The following is a 21,405-nucleotide window of genomic DNA, read 5'->3' as shown; positions in this document are numbered from 1 at the left end:
AAAATGAGTTAGAAACAGAAGTTTAGATTAGGAGATAAGCTATATTTAGTCCACCCAAGTGAAATAGTGTCTACTTAATAAATGCATAATGCTAGAAGTGGATGTTTTGGCATCCTCCTTTATTGCCCCCTTAATTATTGCAATGTGTTTGTTACTGTAATTTGTACCCTGAATTCTAATATTGTAGAGCTTTTGTTTTAAATATGTTCTTGATTCTTCCTCAGTATTTATCCCTGCTGGATTTGACAAAGAGCTACTGTGTCTACTGGAAACATGACAGCTAAAAGGGATTTGGAGATTTTACATATTGTACCATAGAAAGAATTATTAGGATATGAAAAGGGTTAAGAATTTAAATAATTTAATCTGGAGGCAAGAAAGTAAGTCACAGTCATTATTTGCTGTATACTTTCTTGAATTTATAAATATGCATAATATATATAATTTCTTGGAAAAAATATATATAAATGTTACTATCTATCCCCTACTTTGTCCCAATGCTCTAGTTTGCAGACTATAGCTGATGGAGTATAGCGGGGCCAGGATTCCTTTGACTAAGAGCAAGCCTTGGCCGGTGCCGCGGCTCACTAGGCTAATCCTCCGCCTTGTGGCGCCGGCACACTGGGTTCTAGTCCCGGTCAGGGCGCCGGATTCTGTCCCGGTTGCCCCTCTTCCAGGCAGCTCTCTGCTATGGCCCGGGAAGGCAGTGGAGGATGGCCCAAGTCCTTGGGCCCTGCACCCCATGGGAGACCAGGAGAAGTACCTGGCTCCTGCCATTGGATCAGTGCGGTGCGCTGGCCGCGGCGGCCATTGGAGGGTGAACCAACGGCAAAGGAAGACCTTTCTCTCTGTCTCTCTCTCTCTCACTGTCCACTCTGCCTGTCCAAAAAAAAAAAAAAGAGCAAGCCTTTCTTTTCTGTGCTGATTACATACCTTTCACAGGGCCTACAGGGTCCACCTGTCCTGTATCAAAGGAGTCTCCCTGCTTGACTTTCTAATCAGATAATAAAACATGAGGCAAAAGAGTTATATGTACTAGTTGATCTTTCTGTGTGATTCTATTTCTGGAATATGGAAAAACTGCTTTTTCTTTCTCTAAGGTCCAATCCAAAGATGCTGTAAGCTCACAGTTTTCTTGGGTATTTGGAGCATTGATGTAACTAAGGGCTATATGCGTTCCTTACAAATTATAGTTGTCTTTTTTTTTTTTCTCTACCACTCTGCCTTTCAAATAAATAAATAATTCCTTAAAAAAAAACTTCTCAGTATTCTTTTAAACCTTTAGTTTCCACTCCAGTTCCCAGTCCTGTCATTAAATTTTCTTTTTTAAAAAATATTTATTTGTTTTCATCTTATTTGAAAGATAGAGACAAAGATCTTCCATCCTCTAGTTCACTCCCTCAAGTTCCTACAACAGCTACGGCTGGGCCGGGTTGAGGTCATGAGCCAGGAACTCCATCCCAGCCTCCCATGTGGGTGGCAGGGAGCCAAGTACTCAAGCCATCATCTGTTGCCTCCCTTCTTACTAATCCACAGAAGCTGGATGGAAAGCAGAGTATTCAGGACTTGAACCAGGCACTCCAGTCTTGCATGCTGGTGTCCTAAGCAATGACCTAACTGCTGCACAAAACACCTACCCCAAATCTTCTTATCCTGATGAACAAATTTGCAGTTTAATATTTCCTGCAAATTTTAATAGTTTGTGTGCGTGTTAAATAGAAGTTGGTTTAACTCCATATAAGGTGGAGCATGAGTAATGAACACATTGTTACTAAATTGCTTAGAGAGTTCATACAACATGAATCATAAATCAAGAATTGCTTGCTTGTTAGGTAAGTAATTTTAAGATATGAAATACTACTTAATGCTAAATAACTTAATTGTTATGGAGATTGTAATGTAAGAGTGACTTGTTGGGATACTCTTCTTTTGAAATTAGTAAGTCCATATTATAAATTGTTCTTAGTAAAATAGTGAATTGCATTCTCTCTGTCTTCTTGTTTGTATTAATTATTTTTAAAATGGCTCTCTGTAGTTTTCATCAAGTATTCTGCATCCTCATTTGTATACATTTGTTAATTTGTCAAACATTTGAAAGACTGCATGTGCATACTTTATTAAGTATGAACTTAACATTTCTAAATGATTGGTAAAATTTAAAATTTCACTATGATCTCATGGATAAGAAAAATATTTAAGTATAATTTAAGATAGCTTTAAATTAAATTAATCCTGATATCTTTCCTCTGCCCCATTTTATAAATAACAAGCTAAATAAATCTCATGGTGAAAATGGAAGCTGGGTTGCCAGTTTAGCTGTTGTATAATCTAGATACACTTTGGAGCTACTGCTCTGAATATCTGTACTAATTCCTTTTAATGATGTTATTTATTAAAGGAGAAGGAGGCATAATGGAATTCTGAACAAAAGGAAAAGAGATTTGTTGGATTAATAACTATTGCTTCCTTTGGCCAAGAGAAGGGATAAGAGAAATAATATTTTGTGGCCAGCACCACGGCTCACTAGGCTAATCCTCCACCTAGCGGCGCCGGCACACCGGGTTCTATTCCCGGGCGGGGCACCGGATTCTGTCCCGGTTGCCCCTCTTCCAGGCCAGCTCTCTGCTGTGGCCCGGGAAGGCAGTGGAGGATGGCCCAAGTGCTTGGGCCCTGCACCCCATGGGAGACCAGGAGAAGCACCTGGCTCCTGCCTTCGGATCAGCGCGGTGTGCCGGCCGCAGCACACCAGCCGTGGCGGCCATTGGAGGTTGAACCAATGGCAAAGGAAGACCTTTCTCTCTGTCTCTCTCTCTCACTGTCCACTCTGCCTGTCAAAAAAAAATAATAATCATATTTTGTGTTTCTTCTACCCCAAACTGGTCATTAATGTGAAAACTTCATTTCCTGTTGGAAGCTTTATCAGTATTCCCAAGGCTAGTCCTTTCCACCTTCCTCTCTCTCTGACCTTACTGCTCTATTCTCTACTACTCTAACTGTACTACTTTAACAATAGAGTGGTATCAGTTATTAAGTCTGGCTTATGTCATAGCTAAAATAGTTAAAAGGATATAATGTGGAATAGAAATGAGGCTTTATACTATTTGGTAGCAGAAGAAAGAACCAGGACAAATGAGTAGAAATGGAAAGATCACTCAAAGTATAAAAAAACTTCCTAATAGGACTTTTCAAACAACTTTCTAATGGGACCATTCCAAATTAGGATGAGGATGAGCTGTTTTAAGATCTTTTTTTTGGGGGGGGGGCATGGATGCTGGCTGCACCTCTTCCAATCCAGCTCCCTGTTGATGGCCTGGGAAGGCAGTGGAAGATGGCCCAAGTGCTTGGGCCACTCCACCCATGTTGGAGCCTCAGAAGAAGCTCCTGGCTTCGGATCAGCCCAGCTCTGGGCATTGCAGCCATTTGGGGAGTAAACCAGCAGATAGAAGACCTCTCTGTCTGTCTCCCTTTCTCTCTCACCAACTCTGCTTCTCAAATAAATCAATAAATCTTAAAAAAAAAATAAAATAAAAGACCTTTCTGGGAATGCTGTAGTAAAGTTTTGGACTAATTGTTCTGTAGGTTTTGTTTTTTAAAACAGTACTGAGATTCTGGGACTTGAGGACTGTATACCTATTAATTTATCTTGGACTATATTTGTATATGTCATTTTTCTTTCTGAACTGTTACCTTAAATGATATAATCAATATCTGATGTGTTGTAGCTTCTTTGTGATATATGTGGGTGGGGATTCATTTTTATTCATTTTTTTTTATTCTGTCTAGGACTTAGTGTGCCTCTTTAATCTGCTGACTCATGCCTTCAATTCTGAGAAATTCTGTCTGTTACTGAAGATTTTGCCTTTATTCTTCTCCCTCTTTGTCCTCCCAGCACTCCTATTAGATGTGTTAGAGCTTTTCATTTTGTCCTCCTTTTCTCTAAACTGCTGCTTAATATTTTTCATTTCTTTAACTGTTTATCATTCTGTAATTTATACCAGCTCTGCTTCTTTACTACATTGAGTTATTAATATCAATGTTCATGGCAATACTTTTATGAATAGGAAAAAAAGTCTCAAAAACCATAGTCCAGATGCTGATCAACAGTAGAACATGAGGCTGGCATTGTGGTGCAGTGGGTTAAGCTGCTGTTTCCAACACCAGCAGCCCATATCAGGGTTTGGATTCAAGTCCTGGCTGCTCAGCTTCTGATCCAGCTTGTACTAATGCACTTACGATGTCTCCTGGGTTACCATCTTCTTTCTCCTCCTCAGTGATCTCTAAAATTAATTTTATTATTCCCTTGCTTATCTTTATAACTTTACTACAAATGTCTATTTAGCCCTAAATAACATATCATTTAGGTTTTTAAAAGGATTTATTTATTATTTGAAAGGCAGAGCAACTGAGAGAGAGGGAGAGGGAAAGGGAGGGAAGGAGAGAGAGAGAGGGAGAGAGAGAGAAAGAAAGAAAGAAATACCCACACAAATGGAGGGGGAGAGAGAGATACCTTCTGTCAGCTGGTTCACTCCTTAAAAACCCCCAATAGCCAAGACTAGGCCAGGCCAAATCCAGGAGCCTGGGACTCCATCTGGATCTCACATAGGTGGAGATCCCTCTGCTGCCTCCCAGGATGTATTAGCAGGAAACTAGATGGGAAGCAGAGCAGCCAGGACTCAAACCAGCACACAGATATGGAGTAAGTCGTCCCAGTGGCAGCCCAACATGCTGCACCACAACCCCCACCCCATGACTTGTTAAGCTTTTAAAAGCTTAAATATCATAATTTTTAGATACTAATGTGATACATACCCTTCTATGATTGTTTATAGTAGAAAGTATTACATAAAATTGCTGTATTTCAAACCAGCTTTTAAAACTAAAGTACAGTTCTCAAACCAGTTACATACACTCACATTCTTATTTAAAGCTCCCGGTGGTGGTTAAGCCCTCTGCTGTTTTCTGCAGTGATGGACATGACAGCCGTCTGTGGAGTTAGCTGTGTGATTATGTTTAGCTCAGGGTTACTTTAGGTTGTTCTTTGAAAATAGGACTTCAAAGCAAAGCATCTTGTATTCCTTTTGCAGAGATGTTGCTGAAGTGCTGCTGAAAGGGCCAGAGATGCAAGGATTTGGGACACATTTTGAACCTTTAAGCTGTCTGACATTGACCTCCTTTCATTATTAATAAAGAAGAAGCAGGAGCTTAGGATGCATTAATACCAACTCATTAATATACTAACTGGACAATGTTCTGCACACAATTCTGCGTTGTAAAGAACCGGATTGGCACAGAATAAAATAATTCATATTTTACTCGCTTGTAATATGAGTCAATGGAGGAAAACTTGATAAGCATGAGGGAAGACCATTCTTTTCATGTTCGTTACAGGTAAGACTGTTGGTTTCTTAGTGGGTGACTTTTAGTCCTTATTTAAACATGTATTTTAACTGACCATTTCAGATTTCAATTTGAAAATATTCAAAATACACCAGCTATAGTTAGTATCTTTTGTAGTTGTTTTAAAGTTTTTGTATCCTTTCTTTGGAAAATGGTATAGAGACCAATTATGTTGTACTATAGTTTGCTTATAGTGTTCTTTGGAAGAGTTTACAAATAGTTACTTTATATTTTATAACTTTTTATGTAATACAAGTAAAAATGGAATATGTTTCAAAATCTTTGGCAGTAAAAGATGGAGTGTTAACAGTCTTTAAATGGTGATTTTCCACAAATTAGAATTTTAAATAAATGGGTATTAAATAACTTTGGAATAGGTAGGTAGGTACTTTCTAAACATGACAAACCAGTAGCCATTTTAATATTTAGTGATAAAATGTTAATGATGTTTCTGATATGGTTAGGAACAAAGCAAGGATGTCTACTCTATCATTATTTAACGTACATCTCAAAGTTTTGGTTATTGCACTAAACCATAAGCACAAATATCATTACTTAGATGATTATATACAAAACTTGCTTGAATTAAATAAACATCAGAAATTTGTAGCAAAGGATGGAAATCAAAATCTTTGAAAATATTTTCTTCCAAATCTTAAATGTCTTAACATACAATGGGGTCTTAAAAAGTTCATGGAAATGAGCATTATAAAAAAATCCTGTCTACATTTTTTAGAAGATTTATTCATTTACAACATTCTGTTTTAAAAAAGAGTTACAGAGAGAGAGGAAGAGATACTCTGGTTTCTCTTCAGATCATGTAAATCTTTCACCTTTTACAGAGAGAGAGAGAGAGAGACAGAGGGAGAGACTTCTTCCATCCTCTGGTTTACTCCCTAAATGGCTGCAACAGCCAGGGCTGGGCCAGGCCTGAGCAAAGAGCCTGGAGCTTCATCCAGGTCTCCCTTGTGGGTGCAGGCATCCAAGTACTTGGGCCATCTTCTTCCCAGGCCATTAGCAGTGAGCTGGATTGGAAGTGGAGCAGCCAGGACACAAATCGGAGCCTGGATGGAATGCCAGCATTGTAAGTGGCAGCTTTACCTGCTGTACCACAACGCCAGTCCCAGTAAAGACGTTTATAATAAAAATGTTAAAGCTTCAAATGGAAGAAAATGAAAGACATTCAACACAATTAAGATGAGTTTTGAAGATGCAGAATGCCCTCACCAGCCCTTTAGACCATATTTCCAGAACCCTTGTAGTTTTCTTACGTAGTTTCTTCCCTTGTCAGTCTCCTTATCCAGCATGAAGTATTACCAGTTTTGTCTCCTAAATATTTCTTAGATTCACCTACTTATTTACATCTTTCTTACCACCACATGTCATGCTGTTCATGTCTCAGTGTCTTTGCTAATGCTGTGCCTTATGACTTGAATTTTTTTCCTACTTTCTTTGTTTTGCTAATTTTACTCAGGGTCTAAGATTGAGCTCAGAGATCTCCTCCCGGGAACCATTTTTAAACTCCATAGTTTGCCTGTGTGTTCACATTACATCCTGTGCATATCTTCCTTAGCACCAAATTGAGCATGTCTGTTTCTGTGGCCATACTTTTTTCCTCACCACTCCCTTCTTTGACTGTTAACTCCTTAGAGCAACCATAGGCTTAGCTTGTTGTTTGACATATAAGGTCACTGAACTTTTTTTTTTTTTTTTTTTTTTTTAAGATTTATTTTATTTATTTGAAAGGCAGAGTTACAGAGAGTCAGAGGCAGAGAGAGAGAAAGGTCTTCCATCTGCTGGCCCACTCCTAAGATGGCTGCAATGGTCGGAGCTGTGCCGATCCAAAGCCAGGAGCCAGGAGATTCCTCCAGGTCTCCTACGTGGGTGCAAGGCCCAAGGACTTGGGCCATCTTCTGCTGCTTTCCCAAGCCACAGCAGAGAGCTGGATTGGAAGTGGAGCAGCCAGGACTCCAACTGGCCTCCAGACCAGGGCTTTAACCGGCTGCACCACAGCACCAGCCCCAGGGGCATTGAACTTCATTGGACATAATCATCATGTAAATCTACCAAGATATTTGTGTCTCACTGAACATTCCTTATAATACTGTAAGAACAGTAGATAAGGAGGGAATGAGTTATACTTTTACATGTAGGAAGATCTTAGATTTGTCCTTTTTCCATGACATGGCACAGGTCAAACATTGTTATAGGACTTCACCAAACTATGCTTAAAAATTTGAACTTGTTGGGGCTGGCACTGTGGTGCAGCGGGGTAACGCCCTGGCCTGCAGCGCCGGCATCCCAAATGGGTGCTGGTTCGAGATCCGGCTGCTCCACTTCCAACCCAGCTCTCTGCTGTGGCCTGGGAAAGCAGTGGGGGTTGGCGCAAGTCCTTGGGCCCCTGCACCCATGTGGGAGACCCGGAGGAGGCTCCTGGCTCTTGGCTTCAGATAGGCGCAGCTCTGGCCGTTGCAGCCAGTTGGGGGGTGAACCATCGGATGGAAGACCTCTCTCTCTCTCTCTCTCTGCCTCTTCTCTGTGTAACTCCAACTTTCAAATAAATAAATAAATCTTTAAAAAAAAATTTGAACTTGTTATGTTGAGTCATGGCCTAGCCTAAGTTACTCTCCTTCTTTAGTAAATACTTAACATGAAGTGTTTAGGTTCTTTTGTTACAGAGTCCTTCATCTAACACTGGAGGAGTTTCTGTACAATGAGTTTGTAATTTTGAAATGAAATAGATCTTGGGACATCAGAATACCCTGTGAAATATACCTGTTTGGGAAGGTGGACACTGATAGCTCAATGGAGCTAATGTCTAAACTGAAAAATTTTATATGATTGATTTTAAGGAATTATTACTTTCTTTAGATATATATATTTCAGGTATAATATGATATTTTTAAAAAGACTTTTTTAGAGACATTAAAATGTTTACAAATGAAATTATATGCATTCTTGAATATACTTCAAAGTAATTTGGGGTTGGAGGAGTGAGGATGTAGCAGAGATGAAACATATCGATAATATCATCTTATGTGTTGGTAATTGTTGGAATTGAAAAATGGATATGTAAAGTTCATTTTACTAGTTTCTCTAGTTTTGTATTTCTTTGGGAATATCCTTGTTCATACTTTGTAATGTGAATAATAAATATTTCACTAATTTAATATTGTAAAAATTAGTTGTAAAGAGTACAACTTAGGTATTGACTTATTTCATTTTTATAGATAAATATAGTTATTAATAATATTCTTTCCTGAAAAATAGTTTGAGATAACAGGGAGTAGTAGAAAGAGCTCTGGATTTGGAGACAAAGACAGGGTTTCATTTCTCACCTTTGTCATGCACTGATGTTAAACAGGCCATTTACCTGTCTGAGCATCATTTTTTTCGTCTATAATAATATCCATTTCAGAAGGTTATTTTGAGAATTAAATTTGATATGTTAAAAATCACTTTTAAAACTCAGTTGCCATGCAGTTTAAAATAATTTTGCACTACTCTTTCTGTTACAACATGAACTAGAATAGCTTAGAGCTATGTGGCAAGTTGAATGGATGAAAATAGCTGATTAGGGCCAGGACTGGTGATGAATGTGGAGTTAGGATTTATGATAGGGGATTCCACAGTGGAGAAGAGGATGGTACCTTGTTGTGGCCACTAAGTCCTGAGTCTCATTATTTGTTCTAAATTAGTATGTAAATGCTAATTTAGACATAGTTACTATTACTCAATCACTTTCATTGACATACTATTAACACAAGATACCAACTGAGGAAATAGAAGATGGTAAAGATCAAAATCTAGTGTGAAATAAAAGTTTAAAAATTTAGAAACTTTTAAATATTTAATTGAAATTACATGTTTGTGTAGAAAATTAGGAATTAGCTCTAAAATGTTCAATTTATTAGGAAAAATGTAAGCATTTAAGTCGGGATAGTAATGTATTTATGGATATTAGAAATGTACATTCTTTGATTATATAACTAGAAAGAGCATTAGGAGAACAGAAGAAACTTTTGTATATGGGATGTATTTTAATGGAAAGCTATTTTCCTGGTTTACCTTCTACATCCAGAAATGTTCTTTGTTTTCAACCCAACTGGTAAACAAATGAAGTAATTCTACTCCCTTATAGTGACAGAGAGGATATACAATTACTTTTTCTCTGTTACTATTTAATGATCTTCTAAAAAATTTATAGATTAACCTGCCCTATTTTGCAATTACATATATCTGATTAAGGTGTTGCAGATTTTGCCAGAATACTGATTTTTTTTCTAATATGTCAGACCCAATAGTGGATCTCAGAATTAATTATAAACAAGAGAGCTTTGGACTATACATTGGGCACTGGTTGCTGAAATAACTTTCTAAGACAGCCTCTCCTATAGAGCAGTCTCACAGCACAGCCAGCCTGGGAGGACAGCCATCTGGGTAGCAGGGTGCCTGTTTGCTATCTCTGTTTCTAATGACAGTTATATAAAAAGCCTTTTTACAGATGTGTAACTCTTAGAACACCATGTGTCCTGTAGTTAAATTTTGTTGGGTATCACATCATTTGGATTCATGGTTCTAGTGTAATTTTGTTTAAGTTTAAATCTGAAAGGTCAAATGTTTGTGACGAAGATATTTATTTGAAGAACACACTTCTGTGCTTTTTGTGGCTCTAGACAAACACTTCTAAACCTCTGTGTTTAAGAGTCTTGTTTTTTTATTATTATTTATTTTTATTTGAGAGGTAGAATTACAGACAGAGAGGGAGAGACAGATAGAAAGGTCTTCCATAAGCTGGTTCACTCTCCAAATGGCCACAATAACTGGAGCTATGCCAATCCAAAGCCAGGAGCCAGGAGCTTCTTCCCGGTCTCCCACTCAGGTGCAGGGGCCCACATACTTGGGTCATCCTCTACTGCTTTCCCAGGCCATAGCAGAGAGCTGGATTGGAAGAGGAGCACCTGGGACATGAACCAGCATCCTTATGGGATGCCAGTGTCGCAGAGGCTTATCCTACTATACCACGTGCTGGTCCATAATCCTCTAGTTTTTAAATGCCTTGTGTCTGAGTAGGCAGTTTTGCTTTAACCCTCATTTCTTGACTTGAACGGATGGTGCTGCCTTGTGTGACAATTTCCCTGTCTCTTCCTCAGTTAAATAATGAGCCATCATCATTAGTGTTCCACTTCATGGTGAGGTGTTTTCTTTAAAAAAAAAAAAAATTTAAACTTTTTGCAGTTTTGTTGTGCTCTAAATATCCTTTCATATATATCTTTTTGAATTTGGATAAGTAAACCTAAGGTCAGTTTCTACCAGTGAACATGCTTGATATATATATATATTTTTTACACAGAGTGCTTAACTTACAGCTGTTTAATATGAAAAGTTATTTATATAGAAAAGTATCTTTCAGTTTTTTTCCTGTGATAATTGTTAGAAGTTCAATAGTTTCAGTACTTTGGACAAATAAGACAACTAGTTCAGGTTGTCATCTACCAAAGAATCTCATGTTTACAAATCAATATTTTGCTGACTTATTTCCTTTTACACACAGAATATGCCACTAACCTCATAGAATCTTAAAAAGGCAGACATTGGATGCTGTGGTTAAGATTCTGGTTGGGATGCCTGCATCCCATATCGGAATACTTGAGATAGATCCTGCTTCTGCTTCCAGTTTCAGCTTCCTGCTAATGCACACAATGGGAGGTAGCAAGTGATAGTTAATGTACTTTGGTCCTTGCCATCTACATGGGAGATCCCCACTGAGTTCCCAGCCCTGGCTTCAGCCTAGCCCAGCCTTGGCTATTGTGGGCATTTGGAGACAGAACTAGTGGAAAATTCTCTCTCTCTCTCTCTCACTCTCTCTCTGTCTTTGCCTTTGAAATAAATTTAAAAGTAAATAAAAATTTAAAAATTAAATCTTAAATCTTCATTTCTTTTATGAGATCCTCTGATTTTCAAAACTACAATTCTAAGGGAAAAGTTTTAACTTATGAAAGATGTAAGTAGGCTATAAATTGTGAAATGACATATATAGTGATATAGAGTTTCTGACGACTGATTTATCTTTCCATGTGTTTTAGATCTTCCATCATATATCTAATTGTTTTGATCTAATGAGGCAAAATGTTAAGTCAAGGTTTACTTGCATTATTTTGCAGAGATTCATAAATTGAAAGTGAAGTCACTAGTCTTACTGTGAATAAGAAATAGCCATTGGCTAAATCACCGGAAGTTAAAAAAGATAACTAGATACGAAGTTTGAAAATTACCTATTAGAAATGACTATATAAATCTGCTTTTTCTGGGCCACAAGTCTGCTTTAAACCTTTCCAGTGGCTCTGCTAGTCCTAGTCTAGACTTTTCTTTTAGCTTCATTGGATTTATTTTCTGTTTTTGTAATCTCATTTTGATTTATGGGTCTAAGTTACCTTACAGTGTTATAGACCTAAAACGCAGCACCTGAAGAAACATGTTCATTGACCTGCTACCAGATATGTAAAGTATTATCATATTAGAATGATATTAGAGTAGGTGGGAGTTTAATTCACATTCCTGTTATAGCAGTGTCTCTACCCCAGTTTGCACACTGGAATTACCTGAGGACTTAAAGAAAAAAATACAGATGGCCAGACTTCAGACAGAGTGGGACCCAGCCTTGAGAGTTTTTAAAGGGGCTCTGTATGAGCTCTGCTGTTGTGCAGCCAGGATCTTTGTTGTTGTTGCTGCTGCTGCTGCTATTTATTTATGTGGAAGGCAGAGTGACAAAGAGGAGAGACAGAGATCTTCCATCTAGTGGTTCATTCCTCAAATGCCCACAATAGCTGGGGCTGGGCCATGTCAAAGCTAGGAACCTGGAACTCCATCCATGGGGGGCAGAGACTTAAGTACTTGGGCAGTTATCGTCTGCCTTCCCAGGTGCATTAGCAGGAAGCTGGATCAAAGCTGAGTGGCTGGGACTCAGACCAACACTCTAATATGGGATACTGGTGTCCCAAGCAGTGGATTTTTAACCTGCTGCACCACAATGCCTGCTCTACAGCCAGGAATAAGGACCTCTCTTCCATCAGAATGGCTCAAAGCTAATTCTGATAAGGAGTAAATTAATGCTGTTTCAAAAATTAAAAAGTTGAATGAGCTTAATCATCTTTTCAAAGGGCAAAATGTATCCCTCTGATGGTATATAGAATAATTTTATGTATTTTTAAATTTTAAGTTACACATTTATTTAATATACATTAGATAATAAATACAAATATCACATCAGATTTGTTCAAGGATACTGATTTGGATGAAGATAGATTTCTTTTTTAAAGATTTAATTTTTTTGAAGGCAGAGTTACAGAGAAGCAGAGGCAGAGAGAGAGGGGTCTCCCATATGCTGGTTCACTCCCCAGATGGCCACAAAGGCGGAGCTGTGCTGATACAAAGCCAGGAGCCAGGAGCTTCTTCCAGGTCTCCCAAGTGGGTGCAGGGGCCCGAGGACTTAGGCCATCTTCCACTGCTATCCCAGGCCATAGCAAAGAGCTGGATTGGAAATGGAGCAGCTGGGACTTGAACCAGGGCCTATATGGGATGCCGCACTGCAGGTGGTGGCTTTACCCCCTACAGCATGGTGCCAGCCGCAGTTATGCAATCTTAACATAGATGAAGTGAATAGACGTGGCAGAAATTATGAAGATGCTGAAGAAACACAGTGGTGACTTGGATGATAGATATCTGCTGAAGTTTAGTATTAGAACCCAAAGTATCATTTTTTTCTCTCAGATATATTTAATTTCTTTTTAAAGGTTTATTTATTTATTTGAAAGGCAGAAATATATATATATAGAGAGAGAAGGATGACAGATATCTTCCATCTGCTGGTTCCCTCCCCAGATAGCCATATCTGCCAGTGCTGGACCAGGCCGAAGCCAGGAGTGCAGGGGCCCAAGCGCTTGGACCATCTTCTACTGTTTTCTCAGGTGCATTAGCAGGGAGCTGGATCAGAAGTAGAGCAGCCAGTTCTTGAACTGGCTCCACATGGGATACTGGCACTGCAGGCAGAGGCTTAACCTTCTAGGCCACTGCACCAGCCCCCTCCTAGATATATTTATAGTGACTTAATACTTCTGGCTGTTTTCAGTACACGGACAGATGTTGAGAATTAGAATTTCTGCAGATGTTTAAATTTTTTGTAGTTTAGTTGCTTGTCTTTAGTTCTTTTGTGAGAGTGTCCCTTGTGGATCAGATATTTTGCTCCATTTTTTCAGGATATAGATGGTGGTATATGGTAAGAAGGAGAAGAAAAGTGAGTGTGTGTATGTTGTGTGTGTAACCCAGTGAGGGGAAGGGAGAGAAGGAGGATGAGCCAGTTAAAATGAGCACCAGGGGGACAGGCATTTGGTGCACCAGTTAAGATGCATCTTGGGATGCCCACATTACATGTCAGAGTGCCTGGTTTGAGTCTTGGCTCTGCTTCCTGCTGATGTACAAGGTGGCAGGTTGTGGCACAAGTACTTGTGTCCCTGCTACTATATGGGAAACCTGGATTGAGTTCTAGAGTTATTGCTTCTGCATGGTCCATCCCCAGCTGTTGCAGGCATTTGGAGAGCGAATCAGCAAATGGAAGATTCTGTCTCTCTCCTCTTACTCTTTACCTTTCACATAAAATAATGAAAAAAATTTTTTTAATTATTCAAAACGAGCGCCACTCTTCTATCCTATGTACCAGACCTCTGAGGCTTATGAGATGTTTAAATAGGCAAATTATCTTTTGCTACAAATAACTGTTTACTGTTTTATCAGCAATATGTGTGTATATATGTAGATACATTTTTCAATTATAGAGGCAGCTGTTCTGGGCATGAGTAGCCACATAGTGTGCATTCAAATTGTGTTACTGAAAGTTAAAAACACTGTAATGTAGTTGGTATGTTATGTTGTAAATGTCTGCCCTGTATAATTTTGTAGAATGGAAGCTTCCTGCCTCGAGCTCGCTTTGGAAGGGGAGCGGCTGTGTAAATCAGGGGACTGCCGTGCTGGTGTGTCGTTTTTTGAAGCAGCAGTTCAAGTTGGAACCGAGGACCTAAAAACACTTAGTGCTATTTACAGCCAGCTGGGCAATGCTTATTTCTATTTGCATGATTATGCCAAAGCATTAGAATACCATCATCATGATTTAACTCTTGCAAGGTAATTAAGCTTTTTAATACTCTTCCTCCCTTAATTTTTGCTTTAAAAGATATTTCCATTCAATTAAAAAAAACTAACCTAATACATTTAATGAGTTCTAGTTCAGTAGCATTGCTTTTGAAAACTCATCTTTTGGCCAAACTATTACATGAATGAATAGTAGTGAAATAATCCTAGAGTTTAACTAAATGAATAAAAAAGTAATTATATTTAAATGCCAAAATGTTGTATTAAATTTGTAAAGTAGATGTCAAGCCTAATGGGCCTTTTTTGACTAAAGCATGTCGGATGTCCTCTAGAAAGACTGCATTCTGCCTGCTTTGTATTCATGCACCATTTATATATTTAATAACATTCCCTTTTTCTTTTCCAGGACCATCGGAGACCAGTTGGGTGAAGCTAAAGCTAGTGGAAATCTGGGAAATACCTTAAAGGTCCTTGGGAATTTTGATGAAGCTATAGTTTGTTGTCAACGACATCTAGATATTTCTAGAGAGCTTAATGACAAGGTAATAAGGAAACATTAGATGGTAACCCAAATGCTTTCATTGAAATTGCTTTTTGCTTTAAACTATTTAATTATTTGTTAGTTTGTCTAAAAAAAAATCCATAGAAGTAAAAGAGGAAATGTAAAAGAAAAATTAAAATACAGATAAGTAGGAGCATAATGAGACGTCCTCCATTCATGACTAATCATTCGTTTGGCTCTAGATGGATGACCAATATAAAAATTTATTTTGAAGATTTATTTATTTGAAAGGCAGATCGACAGAGAAAGACAGAGCTTCTCCATCCACTGATCACTCCCTAAATGGCTGCAACAGCCAGATCTGAGCCAGGCCAAAAGCAAGAGCCAGGAATTCCATCCTGTCTCTCACATGGGTAGCAGAGACCCAAGTACTTGGAACATTATCTTCGCCTTCACAAGCTTTATTAGTAAGGCGTTGGATCATAGCAGATCAGCCGGGACTTGAAATGGCATTCTGATATGGGATGCCAGCATTGCACTTGGTGCTTAACCTTCTGCACCACCACATTGGCCCCCAAAATGCCCCCTTGACAATAGTATCAAAGATATTGTAAATATATGTCATGAGTATTATAAAACCTGCCTCTGATTTCAAAAATGTACATTTTACTTGTATCTTCATCTAGGTTGGAGAAGCAAGGGCACTGTACAATCTCGGGAATGTATATCATGCCAAAGGGAAGAGTTTTGGCTGCCCTGGTCCCCAGGATGTTGGGGAATTTCCGGAAGAAGTGAGAAACGCTCTGCAGGCAGCTGTGGATTTTTATGAGTGAGTAGGGCTGAAGTGGTCATGGGGCCTATCTAAGCTGTGGATCTGCTGTTGGTTCTCTGTCCAGTAGTAAGTCTTTAGGTTTGGCAAAGGTTTTATGATTATGGGCTGGCAAATAAAAATAAGCCATCAGTCAGTTGTTTGTTTACATGTTACAGTATTATAGTAGTAATTTCCCGCTTTCATTTAAACTGCAGACCAGTGCCACTTAGTGGTGAAAACAAGAAATATCAATAGTTTGTCTAAATTATTTGAAGTAAATTTAGTATTTTACCAATAGAATTTTATAGGACTTCTCAGCTATGGGGGTTCTGGGATTAACTCTGGTTCTGGGCAGAAACTTTCTTGAATGTGTCAATCAAGTGTTCCCAGTTATTTCCTATAACTGCCCTCCCTCGTAGATAATTTTTAAACTGTTGCACATTATGGCTATAAGCTTAATACATTTTTTTCTGATTAAAAGAATTTGATCTGTAAATCAAATAAATATGTTTTCCAAACTTGTTTTTTCACCATTTTTTGTTATCACTTAGGGAAAATCTGTCATTGGTAACTGCTTTGGGTGACCGAGCAGCCCAAGGACGAGCCTTCGGAAATCTTGGAAACACACATTACCTCCTTGGCAACTTCAGGGATGCAGTTATAGCTCATGAACAGGTACAGTGGGAGGCCTCAGAGCTGCAGCACTTCCTCCGTCGAAGTTCTGAGCAGTGATTACATTACTCCTCAGTTTAATTCTAGCTGTATCTAATTCAAGTTTTCTGTTTCAGCGTCTCCTTATTGCAAAAGAGTTTGGAGATAAGGCGGCGGAACGAAGAGCGTATAGCAACCTTGGGAATGCATACATATTTCTTGGTGAATTTGAGACTGCTTCTGAGTACTACAAGTTAGTCTAATATTTCTGTATATAAATGCAAAATGAGTAGTTCTGCAATCACATTCAATCATAGACTTTGGGCTTAAAATATGTTTGCTGCTACATAGCAGCAGCAGCACATTGGACTTGTAAGCCTCAGTTTCCTCAGCTGCACCAGAAGACATCAAGGCCTTGCTTTTGGTATTGTTTTTGAGAGTTAAATAACAGAATATATTAAGCACATAGCATAGTACCTGGTACATGGTACTCAATACAAATTGTACCTAAGACTTAATAGTATGAACTCCAGGTTCTTTTAGTTCTTTTTTTCTAAACTTTTGAGGTCTTTTAAAGCCTGTGTGATATGTATGTGTGTATGCTTTATTTCACCTAATTATGGGTAGGAAGAGAGTCCAAAGGAGAGCCTGGTAACAAAAGTTTGCACTGGTCCCAAAGCTCCATTCATCTGCCTGGGGAATTGGTAATCCCAGCTTCCAATGCATAGTCTTTCCAGTCTGTCAGTAGAATCAGAATGGAGATATTAGCAAAATGTAGAGTGCTTCAGGTTGCCTGGTCTGTGCTTTCTAGATTGTTGGGGATTTTCTGTAGTTATTGGGGGATCAAAGTCAGTTTGAACCAAAGCACAGGGATTGATACGTATTTCATTGTTAAAAAGAACCCACTCTAAGAGTTCTGGAGAGTTTGTCATCTAAAAAAAGGTAAAATTGCTTTAGGTCTGTCTAAAAAACTGAACAGCATCTCACTCTGTTTTAAACATTAACAAATGGTTACTGTTGTTAGTTACTTAGGAAATAGGTTCCCACATAAAGTGTATACTGTGTGAGGAGTATAGTACATATTTTGCTGTTAAATATGTTTTAAAGCCAAACTATATAGAAAAGAGGTAATTATTAAATAGGATAGCTGTATTCAATACTGAAATATTCTATTGTAATGTAGAAAGTGGCTGTTTGACTAAAGAAGCCTGAGTAAAAGATAATCAGTTTTTTCCCCAGTAAGCAGGGAGGAACTCAGAGCTTCACATATATTCTAAAAGTAGTAGTTGGAAACAGTTTTGAAATTCTGTTTTTGGGATTATTTTCAGATCCACAAAAGAAGACTGTCATTACACATCCAGTTGCTTCAGGATACAAAGCAGTAGCTCGGTAAACTTCAGTTTAGTAATTGAAGTTAATTCCAGAAAGATTTCTGACAAGTTAACTGAACGATCACAGAGTAGTGGTGTGTCCGAAGGCTGCGCCCCAGGGTCTGAAGACAATTCCAGAAGTGTTAAAAAATGGGGGGAGGACAGGCAATGTTAGAATGAGTACATATGGTGACAGCTTTGATGTTTCACCATTAAATACGTAATTTCTAATTTCATAAAATACCTGTATTTGGCAGAAATTATGAAAAAGAATTATTTACAGTATTAGTTTTTTTTGTTGTTTTTTTGTTGTTGTTGTTGTTGTTGTTTTTTTTGACAGGCAGAGTGGACAGTGAGAGAGAGAGAGACAGAGAGAAAGGTCTTCCTTTTCCGTTGGTTCACCCTCCAATGGCTGGCACGCTGCGGCTGGCGCACCGCGCTGATCCGATGGCAGGAGCCAGGTGCTTCTCCTGGTCTCCCATGGGGTGCAGGGCCCAAGCACTTGGGCCATCCTCCACTGCACTCCCTGGCCACAGCAGAGAGCTGGCCTGGAAGAGGGGCAACCGGGACAGAATCCGGCGCCCCAACCGGGACTAGAACCTGGTGTGCTGGCGCCGCTAGGCGGAGGATTAGCCTAGTGAGCCGCGGCGCCGGCTCTTACATTATTAGATTTAAAAGTATCTGTTGGTTTGAACACTCACAGTGAAATAGCACTGATGCTTGTAGAGCATCAGCTCTGCACAAGATGCTATTCTAAGTACTTGGTGTTCGTCTTCTCACAAAACCCTGTGAGGAAACTGGCACGCAGAAAGGCCGAGTGACTCGCCCCGTCACAGAACTTGTAATTGGCACAGCTGGGATGTGAGTCCAGGCATCCAGCTCCAGGATTCCTGCTTTCACCTGTTGTACTGGCTTCTCACCTGACAGTACGTGTCAGGTAGAATGTGGATAATGTTTAAACCAAGTGTTCCGTATTTTTCATGAATTGGTGACTAACAGCCTACACATAAGAATTTATGGAGTTATTTAAGATTTTAACAAAGGAAACATGATGATTGAAAGCAGTTATTTTGTGGACGAAAGCTGCTTTAAGTTATTGTCAGTATAAAAAAGACACTTTTTTAAAATGTTGATCCTGTGTCAGTCTTAGGCACCTGAACTCTTGCTTCAGCACTCCTTTACTTGCGTGAATTATTTGAACTCTTAAATTTATTCTGAAAATCTGAATCTGCTTTTTTTGTTTCAAAAACATCATTTTGTCTAAAAGTAATGGAAAAACTCTGAGCTGTTTGGCTGTAGGACAGATTTACTTAAAAGGCAGCAGAGAGGAGCCTAGAGGACAAGTAACAGTATTACGATTATTATAGTCAAAATTAAAAATGACCAGTATATAAGAATTAACGTCTCCTTTTAGGAAGACACTACTGTTGGCTCGACAGCTTAAAGACAGAGCCGTGGAAGCACAGTCTTGTTACAGCCTTGGAAACACATACACTTTACTTCAAGACTATGAGAAAGCCATTGATTATCATCTGAAGCACTTAGCAATTGCTCGAGAGCTAAACGACAGGTAAGTTCTCCATTTTTTTTTTAACCATAGTTAAGGTGAAATTTACATTGAATCCCCAGAATGTTTCTTTTTTCCTTTTCCTTTTGTTTTCTTTGCTTTCTTCTTCATTTCTTTTTAAGAGATTTCCTCTGGTTCAGTAGTGTCCCCACATTCAGTGTTGAAGGGTGGCCTGGTACAGGGTCAGTCTGGTTCCTGTGACGGGGTAGACTCAGCCGCCTCCACAGAAGCCTTTCTGACTAGACCAGTGTGGGAGTGATCAATACTGCCCAGTGACAGGGGAAGCTGCTGCCCGCCTCAGCCTGGCACTGAGCTGCCAGGCAGGAACAGCATCCTTTAGGTCCAGAGCTTTCAGGTTTCTTTCTTTCTTTCTTTCTTTTTTTTTCCAAGAGAAGCTGGTAGTTCTGTTTTATGTGAAATGTGATTTTCAATGATGGTGGCTAATTTGTGATATTTGCTTTAGAAGACCGACTTTTAACTCAGAATGAGAAGGAACTTTTCGGCCGGCGCCGCGGCTCACTAGGCTAATCCTCCACCTAGCGGCGCCGGCACACCGGGTTCTAGTCCCGGTCGGGGCACCGGATTCTGTCCCGGTTGCCCCTCTTCCAGGCCAGCTCTCTGCTGTGGCCAGGGAGTGCAGTGGAGGATGGCCCAAGTGCTTGGGGCCCTGCACCCCATGGGAGACCAGGAGAAGCACCTGGCTCCTGGCTCCTGCCATCAGATCAGCGCAGTGTGCCGGCCGCAGCGTGCCAGCCGTGGCGGCCATTGGAGGGTGAACCAACGGCAAAAGGAAGATCTTTCTCTCTGTCTCTCTCTCTCACTGTCCACTCTGCCTGTCAAAAAAAAAAAAAAAAAAAAAAGAGAAGGAACTTTTCAATGCAGTTGTCTACACTGAGGAATGCTACCTCAGAGAGTTAGTTCTCTTTCCTGGTGATCACACACTGAATGGTTCCCTGATAGGACTGTTATAGAAAGGAAGTAGACTAGTTGGATAGAAGACTTACCCTGAGATTTTTATTGTTTCAAAGAATGTTTTCCATGTTTTAATATGACTCGAGTTTAGTATTACCTGGCTTGCTCTCGTTTCTCTCTCTCTCTCTATATATATATATACACACACACACACACACACATATATATATATAAAATGTTGTATATTATAAATATTATATATTTCTACCTAGCGTCATGATGGTATGTTCTTTATACAAAAGACCAAGTAAATCCAAATTATTTATACTTGTAATTACTGCTAGGTGGCTTGTGTTCTCTACCCAGACCGTTTTTCAGATAATTGCATGTTAGCTTTGATTATGTTTTAGAATTGGTGAAGGAAGAGCATGTTGGAGCTTAGGAAATGCATACACAGCTCTAGGAAATCATGATCAAGCGATGCATTTTGCTGAAAAGCACTTGGAAATTTCAAGAGAGGTATGAAACTTTCAGTGCTATGGTAATTTACAAGTGAGTGGTGGGTGGCGAGAACCCTGTTATTTCTCCACATTGTTTTATATGGCTGAAAAATACTGTTCACTTGCTATCCACAAAGCATTTTGAGACACATCCAAGTTGGCTTTCATATAGGAAGCCAGGAAAGCGAGACTGGGCTTGAAGGGAAAGACGGACATTACTAAAACATACCCCAGCCTGTCCCTGCCTCTGCATGCAGTAGCATGGCACTGAAGAAAAAATATGGTTTTCAGAATCAAGGACTGGTTCCTGTTAAATTTCTAAAATTTCTTCCACTTGATGGCTATTTGAACTTGGAAACCTTTCCTGAGCATCATCTTAAGATGGGAGTAATATCCACCTTGCAGATTGTTAAGACAGTTAGAAATGACATATATATAAAACACGCATGTCTGGGACTGGGTTAATGAATGGTACCTATTAAGTATGGAAATTTAGGGAACTTTTATTCATGGAATGTCAAGTTAATGTCACAGGATGACTTACGCTATTC

At 39.2% G+C, this 21,405-nt stretch overlaps 1 protein-coding gene across 4 annotated transcripts in view; it reads left to right on the top strand.

Moving 5' to 3' along the window:
• The window catches only part of GPSM2 (G protein signaling modulator 2), a 44,139-nt gene that overhangs the window by 6,951 nt on the left and 15,783 nt on the right, over nt 1–21,405 (top strand). For 2 of the 4 annotated variants that reach the window (XM_017345506.4, XM_008264006.5), the window contains exons 2-9: nt 5,085–5,388; nt 14,353–14,574; nt 14,948–15,083; nt 15,730–15,872; nt 16,406–16,529; nt 16,643–16,758; nt 19,290–19,445; nt 20,765–20,873. In XM_017345506.4, coding sequence (XP_017200995.1) covers nt 5,333–5,388; nt 14,353–14,574; nt 14,948–15,083; nt 15,730–15,872; nt 16,406–16,529; nt 16,643–16,758; nt 19,290–19,445; nt 20,765–20,873 — 1,062 coding nt within the window. In that variant the 5' untranslated portion in view covers nt 5,085–5,332. 4 annotated transcript variants of the gene reach the window in all.

This window comes from Oryctolagus cuniculus, chromosome 7, assembly GCF_051225735.1.
Source record: "Oryctolagus cuniculus isolate XC-2025 breed Fujian yellow rabbit chromosome 7, ASM5122573v1, whole genome shotgun sequence".
NCBI classification, from domain to species: Eukaryota; Metazoa; Chordata; class Mammalia; order Lagomorpha; family Leporidae; genus Oryctolagus; species Oryctolagus cuniculus.
Note: the sequence above shows the minus strand (reverse complement) of the source record. Positions and strands in the feature narration are given on the sequence as shown.